The sequence below is a fragment of the Colletotrichum jinshuiense genome, chromosome 3 (assembly GCF_051148585.1).
Source record: "Colletotrichum jinshuiense chromosome 3, complete sequence".
In the NCBI taxonomy this organism is placed as follows: Eukaryota; Fungi; Ascomycota; class Sordariomycetes; order Glomerellales; family Glomerellaceae; genus Colletotrichum; species Colletotrichum jinshuiense.
The window spans coordinates 2,621,282-2,638,754 of record NC_139310.1 but is presented as its reverse complement, the minus strand read 5'-3'; the positions used below and the strand labels follow the sequence as shown (position 1 = coordinate 2,638,754).

Here is a 17,473-nt window from a genome sequence, read left to right as displayed (position 1 = left end):
CCCCTCCGCGAGGAACCCGCGCACTCGTTGAAAACAGCACACCCTACTCCCGAGCCCGCATCGCACCAATTCCACAATGGGCAGAGAGCTCCAGAAGAAGAAGCGCCGCTCCGGCAGGCAAAAGGTCAAGATGCCCAACAAGCCCAAGCGCCTCTTGAACCCGCTGGGCAACGACATCATCGCGAAGAACTGGTAAGCCCGTCCCCCTCTTCTCTTGCCACTTCGTCGCCCCCTCCCTCCCCCTTTGGGTGTAGGGATGGGCGGGAAAGGCCGCCCCCCGATTGCAAGCAGCGCTGACCTCGAAATTCTCTCCCCGTCAACAGGAACAAGAAGGAGACCCTGACGCAAAACTACCGCCGCCTCGGCCTCACGGCGCGCCTCAAGAACCCCACGGGTGGTGTCGAGAAGACGCTGTCCGAGGTCGGCGCCGCCAAGCCCGCGCGCCAGGTCCGCGACCCCTTCGCCATCGCCTCGACCGAGCAGGCCGTCTTCGAGGAGGCCCGCGTCGAGCGCGACGAGAACGGCAAGATCATCAAGATCCACTACGCCGGCAGCAAGCGCAACAACCCGCTCAATGACCCGCTCAACGCGCTCGATAGCGACGAGGAGGACGAGGAGGACGAGGACGAGGAGGAGGGCGAGGGCTGGGGCGGCATCGACGACGAGAGCCGGCCCGAGGTCATCCGCATGCTCGAGAAGCAGGCGGCGCTGCCGACGGTCAAGAAGCCGCGGCACATGAGCCAGCAGGAGAGGGAGTGGCTCGAGCGCCTGATTGCGAAGCACGGCGACGACACGGCGGCCATGACGAGGGATCGGAAACTCAACCCCATGCAACAGACGCAAGGCGATATCGCCCGTAGGATCAAGGCATTTACAGGAAAGGCCTAATGGAAAGATTTTTTTTTAAATGATAAAAAAAAAAAAGAAGGGGAAAAATGTTAAAAAAGGCTAGAGGGTCACGTAGCATGTAAGGAGAGGAGGCCCAGACGTGAGGATTCTTCTATCCCCTCGAGGAGGAGTTATGGCGTTTTAGACAATTCTGCATACACACAATGTTTCACGCTCACGCCGAGGATAAAGAGAGAGACAGGGCGGCCTTTCTGACTTTTGAACGTCACGTCATCAAAATTGATGTCTACCTATGGAGCTCATGCCTGGTATCTTTGCGATTACCTTTGTACAAAATGGGACGCCAACAACACCCCGTTATCCGGAAAAATAAATCCAAGCCATCTATGTGAACACTGGACACAGTCCCTTAAACAAATCGCCTAGTTTGCTCGGGCCATGCATGGCCCTGCCATCGCGATCCCTCGCTCGCTCACCGCCAAAAGGAAGATCGTCTAATGCAATGTGCGGTCGTAGTTGGCGGTGGGGAACTGCGCCGGCTGTCCGTCGTCGTAGGCAGGGGCCGCGTACGGTTGTACTGCGGGAGTGGCGGTGGGCTGCTGTGAGTGGTACTCCGTCTCGCTGTCGAACATGGCGGCGTTGTGTCGCGAGGGGAGGGAGCCGTAGCGGTTCGGGTCGTCGTCCTCGTGGCCGTAGGCGGAGCCGCCTCCATAGCGGCTGTCATTGTAACCACCCGAGACGCTGGATCCGCCGTAGGGGTTCGGGGTGTGGTCATCATTGTGGTCATCCATCTGGACGGGAGCATACGCCTCCTCGTCATGGGGCGCCATGGAGAAGGCGGCCTTGTCGGGGTCGATGTTGTCGCCGGCAATCTTTTGCTTATCGTAGCCGGGGAGGGCTCCGTGGAACTGGTAGTACTTGAGCGTGTAGATGCTGACGAACGTGGTGGCGGCAAAGAGAAGGCTACGCAACAATAATTAGCACATTCGTTGACCAAAGCAGCACTCTTGGCAACCTACGTCACGAAGACGCCCAAGCCAACGATGGCCTTGCTGAGCTTGCAGGCATCACCGCACTGGTTGGCCGTGTTGTATGCCGCTTGACTGGCAAAAGCAGAGAGCCAGATGACGGTGAAGACGGCGTCCACAACAACCATGGCGTAAGGGTTGGCCAGCTTTCTCGTCCTCGGCCACCGCGGCGCCATAATCAGGTAGATCCATGCGGGAAGAGATAGGAAGCACTGCAACGCGAAACTGTCAGTACACGCAAGATAAATTGGGAAGTCTCTGCTCCGCCAGGTCTTCTTACCACTCCGAATGTCCAGCCATTGTTGCCGACGATTTGGGCGTTGTCGGCTCTGAAGACTGCAATCTCCAGGGCCCAGGCAACGAAGGACAGGAGGAACTGGAAGATGTGCAGACCCAACTTGACGCCGGGGACGTATTCCGGGTCGAACTCAAAGCTGCCAAACATGATGGCGTCGTTCGCTGTTGTTCGGTGATCTAGTAGGTACGCCCTACGTTGGTGATCGAAAGGAGAATATGGGTTGAGGGGGTTGCCAGTTATTCGACTTCAGCTCCCCTGGCCTTTTTTTTCTAAATAAAGATCAAACTCAATCCGGCTCGGCAACGGGGTTTGGCGAGACAACCCGGGTCGGTCGACCAGTGGATGGGGGGACCTTTGGGGGCCAATCCGATAAGAGCACCGAAAAAAAACGACGTAGTCGGATTGCCGATCGAGCGTCTGTCGCGCGGAAAGTGAGTGTGAGGATAGGGCGAAGCTTGATGATGTTGGTGAGTAAGAGTTTCCGAGAGAGTAGTGGAAAGACGACAGGTGGAAGAAAGAACTGAGGAGGAGATCGGTCGGGCGCAGCGGCGACGCTGGTTGTCGGGGACGCGTCTGCCTTTTTCTTCTCTTTAAAACGAAACAGCCCCGGCTGGCCTTGAATTGCGGCAGTGACGAGACGTGGATTCAGTGGACAACGACTCGTTCCCTCTTACAGTGATAGTGGAGTGGCCGCCCGGCAGAGGAGTGGGTCTAACCCGCACCAGAAGCTCCCGTCATCATTGCTTCCAATTCGCCCTGGCTCCTTGGGTGTTCCTCGCTCGCTGAGCCTTCTTGCTAATGTTATGTCCCCGTTCAGGGTTCCTTTCTGCGGGCAGTCATCGGCTCCCCCTCTCCCCGATGCTGCGGAACCTCAACGCGCAATGGGACGGAAACGACTGACTTCCAACCTCAGTGCGGTATGGAAGGGCACGGCCTGCCCACGGCAGCAGGCAGGCTGCCACTTCGGGTGAACCAAGCCACCGGCCAGCTGGATATAGACTGCGCCTCTGCAGCCCAGGCAGCGAATTACAGACGGCGAGGTGCGAGCAGCTGAGCAGCAGATCCCTGCAAGCCACGCCTCCCGAGCGAATAGTTCAATCGACCTTTTTTTGATTTTACCTTTTGCCCTTTGGTTGACAGAGCAGGTACCATGTGTCCCAGTATGCCTACACCAGCATCGAGTCAATGGTGTACGGCTCGTCGTCTCAGCCGCCTCCCGTTCAAGCCGGTGGCTGACGCGCCGTTGTCTCTCCTACCGAGTCTTTGATTTTTTCCCCTTTGATGCACCCTGCCGCATGCATGCGAAGGCGGCTCCCCTCATGGTTTCTGGGGTGATGGCCATGGGCAAAGGGGGTAGATGATCAGCAATGATGACAGCCTGCAGGAAGGCACTGGGCCCTTTTTCCTTGGACGGCCACGGCAGAACCACCACCAGGGCGGACCGGAGCTGTCAGCAACAGGAGCGGCTCCAATTGCAAGACACACTGACTCCCGGCAGGTCAACAAAACACGAGTCCACCATGCGCCGGATGCCGTGTGGCCAGGCAAAACGGCCGAGGCGCCCAGCCTTTCTTCTCCGCAAACTGCGACATCCAAGCCAATAGGTCCTCGCGTTGCCTGGTCACGGGCTGCTGTTGCCTCTCGTACGAGAGCGCCAGATGCGAGATGCGATGCACCTTACGGATACCGCACCACAATCGACACAGGGAAGCTCCAATGGCTGTACGCATCGGGGCGAATCTTTTTGCTCATTGGCACGCTGGCAGTTGGTCTGGGCAAGGCACATTGGGTGCCGAGTGCCCTGCGCAGAAAATAGAGTCCTTTTGGTGGATACAATGGCGTAAGTCTTTGCCGCCCAACCGTGCCGCAGGCGACAAACATGTCTCCATACACGGCCATTGCTTGTACAAAGTATCCCACAGCGTTGCGTCGCCGCTTGGCTGTACCAACATAGCCACTCTTGCTTGCGTGTGTCAATATACGTTTGCAGGCGCAGGTGAGCTCGTTGATGTGCGGAGAGATCATCTCTCATCGGCATTTCCGACTCAAATCCGGTCGGGAGCCCTGCGCCAACCCAACCTTGAATCTTGGGACGAAGACATCCGACGCATTCCCTAGCTTGCGGCTGAACCACATGGAATTCAGCACAGACCTGAAGCCTCGCCCAATGTCTCGATGTGTCTCAAGCGTTCCTGATACCCCCAATATCTTGCTCCGGCGCCAGGACCATGCGACGACCCAATCGGCCGCGTCTTGTCGGTTGGGCGGAATCTCGAAATGCCTCCTCGCGTTCAATCGTGTTTTCTTCAAATGCGGCGCCACATTCTGGGAGTGCATCACTTTGCATTCCACCCGTGTTGGAAACTGTGTGCGCCCACCCAAATCTGCGCACTAGTACAGTGCGCAAACTTACAGCCCTACCGCCTGTCGGCCACATGAAATATTTCTCAAGTGAGGTGTGCTTCACAGTCGATCAACCAAGATCCGGAAGAGCCAGTCTTCGCTACGCCTTCAACCTCACTCCGTTTCAGTCAGAGTAACGTGACCCCCAGCTCTCAAGCCATGGCTCAAACGACGTCACCAGCCCTCTCGGACCTCATCTTCCCCACGACCGCCAGCCACAACTTCTCCCACATCCTGACTGATCTCAAGCGGTCCAACCTGTCCATTGCGAATAGACTGCGGTCCATAATTAAAGATGCTGAATTTGTGAAAGAGGTCGCCGCATGCTTTGGCCGCCCGCTCGTTGCGAACGAACGCTGCGGAAGTTGGTACATCCGCCCCGAAGACAAGCGTGCGAGCGCCTACTTCAAGAGCACAGATGGCCACACCAACGCCTGGAAGTTCAGCACACGCAGGTTGAACCTGCACCTTCTCGAGCTTGTGGGGAAGCACGATGGGTAAGAAGGGGCTGCTTGGGGTTCTGAGCCGCATGCCAAAGCCTGGGCGTGCCTTGCCGGCGAACCTCTGATGTCCAAAAGCAGAGCTGACAGTTCGCCTAGATGCATCATTGTAGATTCAACCCGGAGAGGCAAGAGTAAGCTACATCGTATGGCTTATTTGAGCTCTCGCTGACCTGTTCAGGGATGCCGGATGCACTGAGCAAAACCATTCCCGTTTGGTGCTGCGTCATCAACATGGCTCTGTTTCCAGACCTTCCCCAGCCCACGCTCTACACCCCTCCCAATGTCGTCTCCGCCTCGGAGCACTCCCAGATCGCCGCCCTCTTACCCTCCTTCCTCACCTCCCTCAAAGCCCTTAATATCGACCTGGAGCCACTGCGCAAGCACATCTCCAAGCCCCTGCGGCCTTTCTGGGTGACTCAGGAGACGCAGCTGTCGCCCGTCGACGTCGTCTTCGAGGATTACCATCCCGTCATCTGCTGCACGTCCTCGCGCCGCGTGGCCGGCACGGAGATGAGCGAGGCGGGCTACATCCAGGGCGCCGGCGACGACACGGAGAACTGGGCTCTGGGACTGACTGCCGAGGTCTTTTGGGAGAACGCCTCGGCCTTGCTCTCCGCCCCGGAGGCCGACCTTCCGGAGTTGGTCTTGGACCTCGTCGCAGAGAGCAAGGAGAATGCCCCTCGTGGCGTACAGCCGAAGCAGGTGGCACCACGGATTCATGTTTGCCCGCTACCCCTGGATGAGGAGAGCGCGGCGGCGACGGCCGGGTGCAGAGTTGCACTTACGCAAGACGTAACGCCGCGGGAGTCGTGGGTAAAATCCCCGGCATACATGGAAGTCGGCCTGGGGAAGCACAAGGTTGCCAGTCGCAACCTCAGACAGGCCCTGCCGGACATTTGCTCCTTTGTCTCCCGTTACCTAGACTCACACCGCGACGCGGACGGCCCGGAGGGCAGCGTCCTCGTCGCATGCGAGACAGGCAAGGACCTGTCCATCGGCGCCGCCCTGGCCGTCTTTTGCTGGTGCTTCGACCAAGATGGCAAGTACCGCGTGGCGGACTCCAAGACCTTCTTCAACAAGGACATGATCCGGGTCAAGCTGGGGATCATCATGACGGCATTTCCGGAAGCAAATGCCAACAGGGCATCGTTGCAGAGCGTGAACAGTTTTCTGATGGACCACCGGAGATGAAGTCTCCCGGCTTGAATTTAACCTGTATTTTTTAGGTTGCTCGCCGAGCTCTTCGCGAGCCAGAATGCTATCGGTCCCTAGCTACGATACAGACATGAAAGGAAAAGGGGCCCCCGGCATCCCGCTTAACAGCCTGCCTCATAGAGACGGCGACGGGGTTCCTGCGTCGGCTAGTCAAACGCTCCCGCTCTCGATCTTTGCCAGAACATCGGGGAACTCGCTCCACTCCTTCATAATCACCACCGCGCCGGCGTCACGCAGCACCTTCTCCATCTCGGCCTTCTTGTCGTCGGCGTATGGGCCGATGTAGCCAATGACCTTGATGCCCGCGCGGGTGCCGCTGAGGGTGCCGCTCTTGGAGTCCTCGATGGCGACGCACTCCTCGGGCTTCTTGCCGAGCTGCTCCATGGCGTACAGGTAGACGGCCGGGTCGGGCTTGCTGGTTGGTTTGGGGAGCGACGTGGCGGCGCTGAAGACCACGTCCTCGTTGAAGAACTTGTCCTGGCCGACCTTGACGACGGAGGCCCAGACGCGGCGCTTGGCGGAGGAGGAGACGACGGAGAGTTTGTACTTGCCGCTCTTCTGCAGGGCCTCGAGCTGGTCGTCGACACCGGGGCACGGCTTGAGGGCGGCCTTGAGCTTGGCGATGACGGCGTCCTCCTCGCGGCGCACGTACGTCTCGAGCTCCTCGGGGCCAATCTCGAAGTTGTACAGCTTGGACAGGCCCAGGATCATGCCGCGGAAGTTCTGGCCGACGAACTCGGTGATGAGCTTCTCGCCGGTGAAGCGCTGGTCGATTTTGCGGCCCTCGCAGATCTCGTTGATGAGGTCGGCGCACGCCTCGAAGGCGAGCTCCTCAGAGAGGACGAGGGTGTTGTCGCAGTCGAACAGGAGGGTAGTGATCTACACGGAGGGCCCGTCAACGATCTGCATCCCACACCATCCTTTCACGTGTGTGCGGTGCTGGTTGAACTCACCTGAGGCATATTGGCGGTATTCACAAGCCGGGGCTTATTCTGGGGAGGTGGAGAGCTGTAGTGAAGAGCGGGGTCGCTGAGCCGGGTCGAGAGAAGGCAGCAAAAGCTTATTGTCCGAGATCAATTGACGATGTGACGCGAGTGCGAATAGTAAGAAGGCACAAAAATAAAAGGCTAACGCTTACGCTGAGTTTGGACAAAGTGAGTTGAACTTGAGAAAAGACACGGGGAGGGAAGGGAAGCCGGAGAGTAAATAAAGAAGAAGGAAGTAATAAAACGGCCCAACCCCCAGGAACCGAAAACCGAGACAGAATCGGCCTACTTCCTCCTCCTCCTCCTCCCGGCGCCCCTCCCAAGCCGGCTGTTTCGTTTTCGTTTGTCCCGACGAGCCCAATGGAATCGCAGCAAAGTTCTCTCTCTATTTCCCTCTTCGCTTTCCCTCTGCCCTGTCGCGCAGGAAAAATACACCCTCCCCCCGTCTTACGGCGCCGCTTACAACAGAACCGCACGACTTGGCGCGCGCACCTTGGTTGCTTTCCCACCGAGAACCAAGTGGCCCCACCCCGCGCTATGCCCCTCCATTCCACTGGCGCCCTCCAACGGGGGGGTGGAGGGATGGGTGGGTTGCCTTTTCCCATGTGAAGTGTCGTCATAGGCGCGGGGTTCCTCCATGCGGCCTTTTCTAGTGCACGCAGCAGGGTCGCCCTTCTCTCGTCCGTCGGCTCAACCACGCGCACCTGGTTCTTGCTTTGGTTGCAACGCGAACGAACGGCGCGGAGAGCTGGGCCGCCTGTTGCTGCGTATGCATCCGAGAGGATTTGGTGCATTGCATACAAACATCGTCAGTACTGGGGTGCCTGGGGTGCTGGCTTAGTGCATGAGTTACGCCGGATGCCACCCGTCATCGCCCTGCCCCGGGGGCCATCGGCGAGAAGGGGAAGTGCATCTTTCACGTCAACTGCAAACCAAGGCATAACGCACCTGACGTGATAGCGTGGTACGTTTAACACGACCATGCCGTGCAAACCAGGCCTGTCTCCCCGTATGGAGTACCGATTTTTTGGTGATTTGTTCTGAAAAAGATGTCGCACTCATGACCAGCCGCCAACCCTCTGAACTGGAGGACGACGCCCTGGGCTTCAAACGCCGGCGTCTATGTTTCGACGGGTCCGTCGGCCGGGGATGAATGCAAAGTCTGGATGGATTGAACGTGCCCCCTCTGTTTCCCGACTCGTCCCATTGGCAGACGCTCCCCTCCAAACCACACCCCCCCATGATGAGACGAGGCCGTCCGCAACGAACCTCGAACCTGGAGATGCCCTGCCCGGCCCGGCCCAGCCACCGGCCATTCATTGATTGGGATGGGGCGCATGGCCTACCAGTCCACCTCTTGGCCCCCCTCCTTCTATTATACCGAGCAACTTTTGCTCGGTGTTCCCTCCAGTGATGGGGTTGCACCTGCGGTGCGACTTACTACGACATATGTCCTCAATCTGCCGGACGGCTGCTGTGTAAACCTCGGGTGACAAAGTCGCCTAGAGTAGAGGTGGAAGAGGGTTTGGATCATAGAATCACGAACTAAGAACAAACTGTTGAGAACATATTCAATCTCGAATTGCCTAGTTGTCTATATACTCATCCGTAGGCATTCAGAACCGATCCGAAGTTGCCTACTTTGCGCGCAGCAATCGCAATGCTCATAAAAACAAGGCCCATCCTGTCTGTAGCCGTGAAACGAAAAAAATTAATCCTGAATGCGCCTCAACTCCTGGTCATGATGGGCTTCCCGCCGGCCCCCAAACCTCATGTCGTCCTGTCGCGGTCTTGCGGCCAAAACGCTCATATCTTCCTATCTCATTGCTGGCGTTAAACTACTACTCCCAACTCTTCCCGCGCGCGCTCATCTTCTTCCACCTAGCCAGCGCCGCTTTACAAAATCGCCTTCAACTTCTGCTTTTGGTCCGCTGTCAGGCTCGTGGGGAACTTGACGTTGTACTTGACGATGAAATCTCCTCTCGTTCCAGGCTTCTTCGAGATGGGCATGCCCAGGCCTGGGTATCTGTCGGAGCTGCCGGGCTGTGTGGGGCCGTTCTTTTCGATGTTCAGCTGCTTGCCATCGATGGTCGTCACGGTGCGCTTCCACCCTGTGAGGGCCTCCTTGAGGTCCAGCTCGACCGTGTGGACCAGGTCGTTGTCTTCGCGGGAAAATAGCGGGTGAGCTTTCTGCGAGATTGTTAGTGGTCTGACGCCTCATAGCTTCGACATGGCTCATGCCACTTGTGTGGGTCTACATACCTCTTCCAGAATGAAGTGCAGGTCCTGCTGGCCGCCCTCTTCTTGGTCGCCGACGCCCTTAAACTTGATCTTGCTACCCTTCTTCAAACCCGGCTTGATGGGCACCTCGAGCACCTGATCAGTCGTCGTTCTCTTGCCCGTGTCGTCGAATGTCTTGCGCTTGATCTTCATCTTCTTCGTCACGCCACGGAACAGCTCCTCAAGAGTGAGGGGGAGGGGTCGCTCCACTGTCGTGACTTCAGGCGTAACCTCCCTGGCTCGCGGCGAGTCGGCGAAGCCGCTGCTGCGCATGCGCGACGATCGGCCGCCGCTTGTGCGGGGGGCACCGCCAAAGGTCGAGAAGACGTCTGCAAAGTCTTCTGCGCCGCCGCCGCCGCCTCCCATTCCACCAGCGCCGTTCCGCAAGAACTCGGCAAAAACGTCGTCTGCGGAGCTGAAGTTGAACCCGCCATTGCCTCCTCCAGTGCTGAAGCGGAATGTGCGAGTGCCGCCTTCGCCGGCGCCGGGCATGCCTCCAAAGTCGAAGCCCCCAGGCATGCCGCCGGCGCCGCCGGCGAAGGGGTTGGCACCACCGGAATCCGGGGGAGGGGCCCCGCCTCCACGGAGCAGAAACTCGAGACCGTAATCATCGTAGATCTTGCGCTTCTCGGGGTCGGAGAGGATCTCGTACGCTTGGGAGCACTCCTTGAACTTTTCGGCGGCATCCGGATTGTCCTTGTTCTTGTCAGGGTGGAACTTTAGTGCGGCTTTCCTGTGCACGTGAGGTGGTTAGCAATGCGGTCTGAGAGAGGGGTCGTGGAGTAGAGAGTAGTTGGGCCCACGGCGTTGGGCAACAATGGGCGCAGAATCGGAACGGGGGATTGAAAAGAGGAGGGAGGAAAGAAGGAAGAAGGAAGCATCGTGAGACACTGTAACTTACCGGTAGCCTTTTTTGATCTCATCCTGCGTTGCGCTGGGCTTGACGCTCAGCTGGTCGTAGAGCTTGGTTTCTTTGACCATGGTCAAGACGGTTCGGTGTGTCTAGTACAATCGACCAGTCAATTAACCGATGTAGTGCTTACAGCGGCAGGTGTTGAGTCTGCTTGTAGCGATTGAAATTTCGTGTGCGACTTTTGGTTTTTTTTATGTTCGAACCCTTGCGTGTTCTTCGCAACTGACGTATGTAAAAGCAAGGCGAAAGGTAAGGTTTTTGGTGTTGAAAAGGAAAAATCGTAGAGAATGGTTGGATGATGTAGCAGCCTTGGGTGCGTGATATGTATTTATGCAGGCCAAAAAGCAGGCAAGTAGCTGCACCTACGTAGTTCCTTACTACTTTAAGGCCAAGAAGACTGGGGCATCGAGAGAGCCTGGGGGTGTTAGTGGTCGCTCCTCAATGGAAGGAAACAGGGCTCGATTGTGGAAGGTTCGGTGGTTGTCTTTCAGAGGAGCCCAGGGAGCCTTGACCACAGTCCCCGTGCGACCAGAAACCTGGCGGGGCATCGAATCGGGTGATTTTGCACACTTGATGGAAGAGCACAGAAGGCTGGCTGGGGCCCCTCCACCCAAGCTTTCAACATCTTTGTTCTCGGGCTTAAATGCTTGTAGCCCCCCGGGAATTACTTAACGAGGCCTCCTAGCATGTCCTGCTTCGAAATCAAAGTTACAGTGATCTCTTTTCCAACTGCAATCATCTATCTAGAGAAGTGCCCATGGTGAGAGCTTTACTATACGATTGTCAGCAGGGGGCAGTCGGGAGAAGCGCACCGTCAGAATGGACAATGACGAAAATGGCGGGGTCGTTTACCGAGCGGGCAGGGCGGGAATAGCGGAGTCAGGCTCATGCCGTGGCTCGAGCGCCACACCAAGCAACCACATCCCTGTGGGCACTGGGAATGCCTGTCAGGTCGACAGCGAACCTTCGAGAACCTTCTACATAGTTATCCGTCACACTGGCGAGTCTAGGCCCACCCAGGGCAAGCCGGTCCTTCTGAAGAGACAATATTGAGTTAATGGGGTATCAAGCAATTGTATTGCACTGCGGGGTTTGCTATCATGTACGTGGAAAGTATTGCTGCGCAGTAGAGCAAATGAGGAGGAGCCAGTGCTGCCGCTTCTTTGCATCCCAGCCTTTCGCTATGCTATCGTCAAGTCACTCCCCATGTTGGTCCTCTAGTGTTGATGTTGCTACTAGTGCTCATCGGGAATATCCATGTTCATCATCTTGATCGTCTTTTGCTCGTCTCTTGGGTCGTGTGCCGTTCCGTAGTGTCTCGCCACAAATGGCGAACCGCCGCCGCCTCCAATCCGTTCCTGCATCTCCGGCCCTTTGGGCTGCTCGTCGATGTCTGGCGTTATGGTGCGACTGACATCGTTGATGCCGTCCGTGGGGGTATTTGCCGAAAGCTCGCCCTGGCCGAAACCGGGCGAGTTGGCGTCGTAGCTTCGCGCTGTGTCTTGTGTCTCACCCGAGAACATGACCTGGGCCAGGCTCTGGGCTTTTGTTTCCGGGGCGCCCCCGCCCGCTGGAAGGTCTGACATTTCCGTGTCCGCTGTGCCATCTCCGTCGCCAAATGGGTCCATATCAAAGTCGCCGGCTCTAGAGTTGGTGTCGCTATTCCCCAACGAGGCCCGGTTGGTGGCCATGGAGTCAACACTGCCCGAGCGGTACTTCCTCTTTGACGGTGAGATTGGTGACATGCTTGTTGTATTTCTCACATTGGCAACCTCGTCCACGCTCTCGTGGTTGAGCTCCTGTTGGAAGTTCTTATTCTCTGCGCGAACAAACCGTTGAAGGGCGGCCGACAGAGGTGCTGCAGGTGTGTTTACCGCCTCCTCCGTGGCATAGACAAGCACAGGGTTCTTAGTCTCCTGGAACATCTGTCGCATCACCAACTCAACCGAGACCCTCTGTTTCAAGTCAGTATATAACCTGGGCGGAGTGGTGCTTAGTTTCCCTCACCTCTGCCTTCGCGGGCTGTGCTTCACCGGCGGTATAGGAGAGCCGCCACCATTGATCCACAGGGGTAGGGGCTTCGTCAAAATCAATGAGAGTGGGTTCAGCTCTCTTGCACACATAAGTCACGTCCCGCGACGTGGCCACTCCTCTCAAGAGATACCCTTTGCCTACGAATGGCTTGGTCAGGCCCGGCTTGTTAGGATCTGTGAGCAAGGTCCCGAGAAATCGTTGGCGTTCACGAAGCCTGTCGCGTTCCCAGTTGAGCTCTATCATCAGGTTAGTAACTGGGCTCGGACGGGAACAATGACAAAACATACTGTGCATCTTCTCTTCAATCTGAGAAAGGAGCCATTTGCATCTTTGGACCAGCTGCTGTGAGCCCTTTGACAGTTCTTGCTCCGCTTCTGTCTTGGCACAAGGCACATCCTCCAAACGAATATACTGCTTCTCGACATCGTCGGATTTTTGAAGCTCTCGGAACCGGCCCAGTCCGTCGAGATATTGTACGTGACTCTCGTACTCCTTGATGGTTTTCTCCAGCATTTCTCGCTTGTCGTAGACTTTGTTCGTCTTCGGGTCGACCCATTTCGTATATTCGTACTCGGAAGATTCCGCTTGGTAAAGGCCTCTAAACACCCAAGCAAGATGCTCCTGCATGGCCCTCGCCTCCTCTTTACGGCCCTCGAGGTAGCGTTCTGGGTACCAGATTTCGGGTACGTCCATCGACTCAGGAGGTCCGTCGCCGTCAATGACCACTGTCATGACCTCGCCCATGTCATCGAGGACGACCATCTTGGTGTCCGGTCCTATCTCCGTCCACGTCATAGATTCGTTCCAGACAAGCCAGTCCCATGCCTCGTACAAAGTTTTCGTCTGTTCGTATTGGCTTTTCGTCAACTCAAAGTTGAGATATCCGAATCGCGTCGACTCTTGAGCGTCTCCCAGCGTCTGTGCCGAGATGGGATATGCCAAATGCGTCAGAGATTTGATAATCTCGGGCGACGTCGTTTCACTGAGCGTGTCGTAAAACTGTCTCTCAACGCTGAAGGCAGTCGAAGGTACTATGTCAGCCATGGCCTCGACCGATCCATAGCTTCGGTCAGTCAGATCCAAAAATGCCATCAGCCGATGAATCTCTTCGTGGAAGTTCGGCCGCGCATCTTCTGCCCACTGCAGCTCGCCTTGCTGCATTGCGGCGAGGACATGCGGGGGGTATATCGGTTGACCTTTCCACCATTCGCTGTTATGACCATAGCTAGCGGCCTGGTCGCCGGCTTGCAGAAGAATATTGCGAGCAAGGGGGATTTCGTGCATGATGGTCAATATAGAACCTAGTCGGTGAGGTGAATTGCGTGCGTTGGGCTGCTGGACCAGGAAGGCAGGCGCGCCCTCTTCTCGCTTTCTCGCGGAGGGCGTGGGGTCGCCATCGGTTCTCGTCTGGGACGAGTTCGCTGCGGTCGGCACCATGGCCCAGCTGTTTTGATCGTAGTCGGGCCTGTTGGCTGGGCCAAAGTAGGCGGCGCCCGTACCGGTATCCGTGACGCCAGCCTCCTGCGCCGTGTAGCCAGACTCGACGGCCGACTCTCGCAAGGCCCGCTGCAGGTCTTCCTCTTCTTGTGCGGCACTGTTCGGCACTCCTGTATCCACGGTCAGCCGTTGTTCCCCACAGCACGGAAGGCAGTACCGGAAGTATCCCCGGCCGTCCATTCTATCATCCTACCAAGCGGCGATCGGTTGTTGGTTCTCGAGGGTGGTCGCGAGGGGGCGCCGGCGGAGGCCCCGTAGAAGCCGTTATCGGGCGGGGGAGTGACACCCTGTATGACGGCGTTGTCAGGCGCTTCTATGTTGAATGCTATACCAAAGGGTTAGCGACACCATCTATCCAGCCGTGGGAGCGGGGAGCCAGCATACCTATGCCGGTGTTGTTCGGTTCCCCTTCACGATCGGCACCGAAGGCAGAGTCGTCCCAAGTGTGCTTCCTTCGGAACTTTGCGCTTGTTAATTTCGATACCGGTTCGTTTCCTGGTGACCACATACCGCGATGGGGTCATCAAAGTAGTCCGCCAGGAGCTGTTCCATAGTATTGTTGCTCTGCATCGCACGTCAGCCCGTCAGCCGGCAGAAATAGACATGGAGGTTGGGCGTGGGCAACGCACCTTCAGAGCCGACACCACCAGGCTGCGGTCCCGCACGGCATCGAGGCCGGTGAACTCGCAGAACTGGCCGACATCCTCTGTCGTCGGTTCGGGCGCCATGTTGTCGGGTGGGTTCCTTCCTCGGAAGGGGTGTTGCCACCGGGTCGAATCTGGCGACTAGGTCGATTAGATGCGGTGTTGAAGGAAGGATCGGAGTCAGCGCATGGCTGTCACAAAGTCATGAACGAGTCGCGGATGGCCTGGCGCATGAAGCTAGAGCCAGAGGTTCGGAATGCTGGCAAACGGGGGTGGATCTTGGGTGCTGCGATGGTGAACGGTCCGGCAGGCTGGCGTCCGGACGGTTGCGGCAGGGAAGGAGGGAAGGGGATGGGATGCAAAGAGCTCCGGACAAGGAAGAAAACAAGGGCCACCGGGGATTCGAATTCGTCCCGTGCCGCTATGTCGTCGCTTCGGGACACCTCAGCTTGTGTTGGGTGGAAGCTGCACCAATATTCGTACGGGGAAGGCCCGGTGAGCTGCTACCTTCCTGCGTTGTAGAACAGTGCACCGTCCTGGCTTTGGGGAGACTTCTCCACTATCGAGCCCCACACGATTGCATCGGCCTCACGGAAGATTCCTACCATTTCGTCTGGAGAGTACTTTGAAACATACATACAAGTAGATTAAACTGATAGCCTTGGGTATCACACTATCACGGTTCAAGAAAATGAGTCTTATTTTCGGCTTCCAAACCCCAAATTTCCGTCCAGCTGCTCCTGACTGGTTTGGTTTGTTCTTCGTCAACGGAACCAGGGTATAAATGCCGTTAGCGGGGCAGGTATCACCTGGCATAGGCATGTACCTCTAGACTTTCCGCAGCGCTGAAGGTCCCGGGAGGGCACGCGTGGCTTCCCGGCCCCTAATTATTGGCCCCATGCTCGCTCGCTAGCAAGCTTGCCCTGAGGAGGTGCACTGGCAATTGAAGGGCGGCTCCGGTAACCACAAGGGATTGCGTCACACATATGTTACTAATCAGGCGAGTTCCTCCTGTACGGAAACCGAGTCTTGACAGACTGATAAGAGAGAGACAGCAAACATTGTCAGATGGCACGACTTTCTCCCACCCCTGGACCGGTAAATGCAGCAGGAATGTTTTGAAATAGTTGATTGGTCTATTTGCGGTACTTTATGCGTGGATTCTGGATGATTGGTTTGCCAACCATTGTCGCCAACTCTAGCTGCCGCTCTCTGTCAATACAGAGCCAAATGTGATTTCCCATTTCCATGCGAGAAGCCCTACCCGCAGAAGCCCTCCCCAAGGATCCAATGATGTCAAAACCACGAAACGAGACTCCGTCTTGGCCTAAACAGGCCGGGCTGGACAGCCGGTAAAACGCCCGGGGCCGTCGCTATGCATCATCATCATATGTGTAGTCAGAGGTAGTAAAAAAAGAAAAAGAAAAAGAGAGCCAACCCCCCGCAAACTCCGCCACCAAGTCATAGTTCCTGCGGCAAGTTGGTCGAGCCCGCCGTGCCGAGTGCAAGTTCATGTCCATATCCAACCTGAAATCTAGGGCTTGTCATCGTCCGCATCCTCATCGTCCTCATCCTCGTTGTACTCGTCCATGTCAAAGTCGCTGTCGCTGCCTCCCAAGTCGAAATCGCCCTCGTCGTCCGTCTCGTTCCAGAAAGCGTCATCGTCCATGCTCTTTTGAGGCACGGGCTCCAGATCTGCCGTAGTGGGGATCGTCACACCTGCAGGGACGTCCTTCTTCGACTTGTCAACCGTGTCGCGTGCTCGCTTGACGTACTCCTCCCGTCTGTCTCGGTACAGAACGCTGGCATCAACGTTGGCGGGGGAGTTGATCTCGGGGTCGTCCAGGAGCAGCAGTACCGAGCGCAATACCGACTCGACTCCTTGGAGGGGGGACCACCGCTCGCAAGCCTGCTCGCCTGACTGTTCGTCCTCGCCGGGGGTGTGGAGAATGGAGATGCACAGCTTGCCATCAGTGTAGATGTTAGGATGATAGATGGTCTTGTTGAGGAAGCGAAAGGTCGGCGGCTGGTAGGGGTAATCGCGCGGGAACGTCATCTCGGCCTAGATTGGTCATCAGCTTTGTGCTTCAAGGGGGACTAAGGAGGGACTCGAACGCACTTTGAGGTAGGCACCGTTGAAAGCACTATCCGGGTTGACGACCATGAGACCGATCTTCCACAGCATGACGTTTCGCTCGTCCACGTCGATGTGCACCCATTTCTCCTTCTGCAGCGTCTGCAGCTCGCTCATCAGTCGCTTCTGCGCCATGGTGGGTAGTGGTGGTGAGGGAAGGCGCGGGTGTATCAGGTAGATTGAAGCGTCTAGGCCGTGCACTTGTTGTGGAATTTGAAGCCCCAGGAAGACTGTCGTCGTCGCGGTTGTAGAGGTGAAGGGCAACCCGGTGAGGCGGCAGTGGGTGAGTCGCGCTGCAAATGCTCGCAAGAGGCGTGATCGGAGAAAGCAGTTAACGGCGAGGTGGGATGTGGAGGGGCGAGGGGATGACTCGATAAGTGGCGGACTGACTCGAAGTGTCGGCGGCGGTGGGAGATAAGATAAAGGACGGCAGACGGAGGAATAAACCGTGAGGGCGGTAAGGTTCAGGCACGCTCAGGTTTGGGTTGTGGCAGGGCCCGAAGGCAGGGCAGGTCGGAGGAAGGCGCCACGGGGTTTTTGTTTTTTTGTGGTTTTTGCAAACGGCAGACAAGGCGGAGATGCCGGGTTGTGGATGCACAAGAAAAGGGAAAAAAGGAACAGGTAGTAGGTAGGGAGAATAGGGAAAAGAAGTGACGCCGAGGTGGCTGTCGTGGTTTATCAAGGTTACG

General features: G+C 57.0%; 7 protein-coding genes across 7 annotated transcripts; 2 read left to right on the top strand and 5 right to left on the bottom strand.

Annotated features, from left to right (window-relative positions):
• Positions 1–76: 76 nt before the first annotated feature.
• On the top strand, positions 77–888 carry EsH8_III_000748 (ribosome biogenesis protein Nop16; the record flags this gene model as incomplete). Its single annotated transcript, XM_083262473.1, has 2 exons — positions 77–192; positions 324–888. 2 exons carry the CDS (start codon positions 77–79, stop codon positions 886–888), a joined length of 681 nt encoding a protein of 226 aa, XP_083122960.1.
• Positions 889–1,343: 455 nt separating this feature from the next.
• EsH8_III_000747 (MARVEL domain-containing protein) lies at positions 1,344–2,322 on the bottom strand (the record flags this gene model as incomplete). Its single annotated transcript, XM_083262472.1, has 3 exons — positions 1,344–1,812; positions 1,869–2,089; positions 2,158–2,322. 3 exons carry the CDS (start codon positions 2,320–2,322, stop codon positions 1,344–1,346), a joined length of 855 nt encoding a protein of 284 aa, XP_083122959.1.
• Positions 2,323–4,737: 2,415 nt separating this feature from the next.
• Positions 4,738–6,272, top strand: EsH8_III_000746 (tRNA A64-2'-O-ribosylphosphate transferase; the record flags this gene model as incomplete). Its single annotated transcript, XM_083262471.1, has 3 exons — positions 4,738–5,075; positions 5,178–5,212; positions 5,260–6,272. 3 exons carry the CDS (start codon positions 4,738–4,740, stop codon positions 6,270–6,272), a joined length of 1,386 nt encoding a protein of 461 aa, XP_083122958.1.
• A 174-nt stretch (positions 6,273–6,446) lies between these two features.
• EsH8_III_000745 (HAD-like domain-containing protein) lies at positions 6,447–7,258 on the bottom strand (the record flags this gene model as incomplete). Its single annotated transcript, XM_083262470.1, has 2 exons — positions 6,447–7,175; positions 7,250–7,258. 2 exons carry the CDS (start codon positions 7,256–7,258, stop codon positions 6,447–6,449), a joined length of 738 nt encoding a protein of 245 aa, XP_083122957.1.
• Positions 7,259–9,178: 1,920 nt separating this feature from the next.
• EsH8_III_000744 (uncharacterized protein) lies at positions 9,179–10,543 on the bottom strand (the record flags this gene model as incomplete). The annotated part of the gene is made up of 3 exons (XM_083262469.1): positions 9,179–9,472; positions 9,545–10,295; positions 10,464–10,543. 3 exons carry the CDS (start codon positions 10,541–10,543, stop codon positions 9,179–9,181), a joined length of 1,125 nt encoding a protein of 374 aa, XP_083122956.1.
• A 1,167-nt stretch (positions 10,544–11,710) lies between these two features.
• Positions 11,711–14,734, bottom strand: EsH8_III_000743 (uncharacterized protein; the record flags this gene model as incomplete). Its single annotated transcript, XM_083262468.1, has 7 exons — positions 11,711–12,430; positions 12,483–12,745; positions 12,797–14,116; positions 14,164–14,331; positions 14,391–14,466; positions 14,517–14,570; positions 14,636–14,734. 7 exons carry the CDS (start codon positions 14,732–14,734, stop codon positions 11,711–11,713), a joined length of 2,700 nt encoding a protein of 899 aa, XP_083122955.1.
• Positions 14,735–16,184: 1,450 nt separating this feature from the next.
• On the bottom strand, positions 16,185–16,919 carry EsH8_III_000742 (ubiquitin-conjugating enzyme/RWD-like protein; the record flags this gene model as incomplete). The annotated part of the gene is made up of 2 exons (XM_083262467.1): positions 16,185–16,712; positions 16,770–16,919. The coding sequence occupies 2 exons, from the start codon at positions 16,917–16,919 to the stop codon at positions 16,185–16,187; spliced, it is 678 nt and encodes a 225-aa protein (XP_083122954.1).
• Between the last annotated feature and the right edge of the window lie 554 nt (positions 16,920–17,473).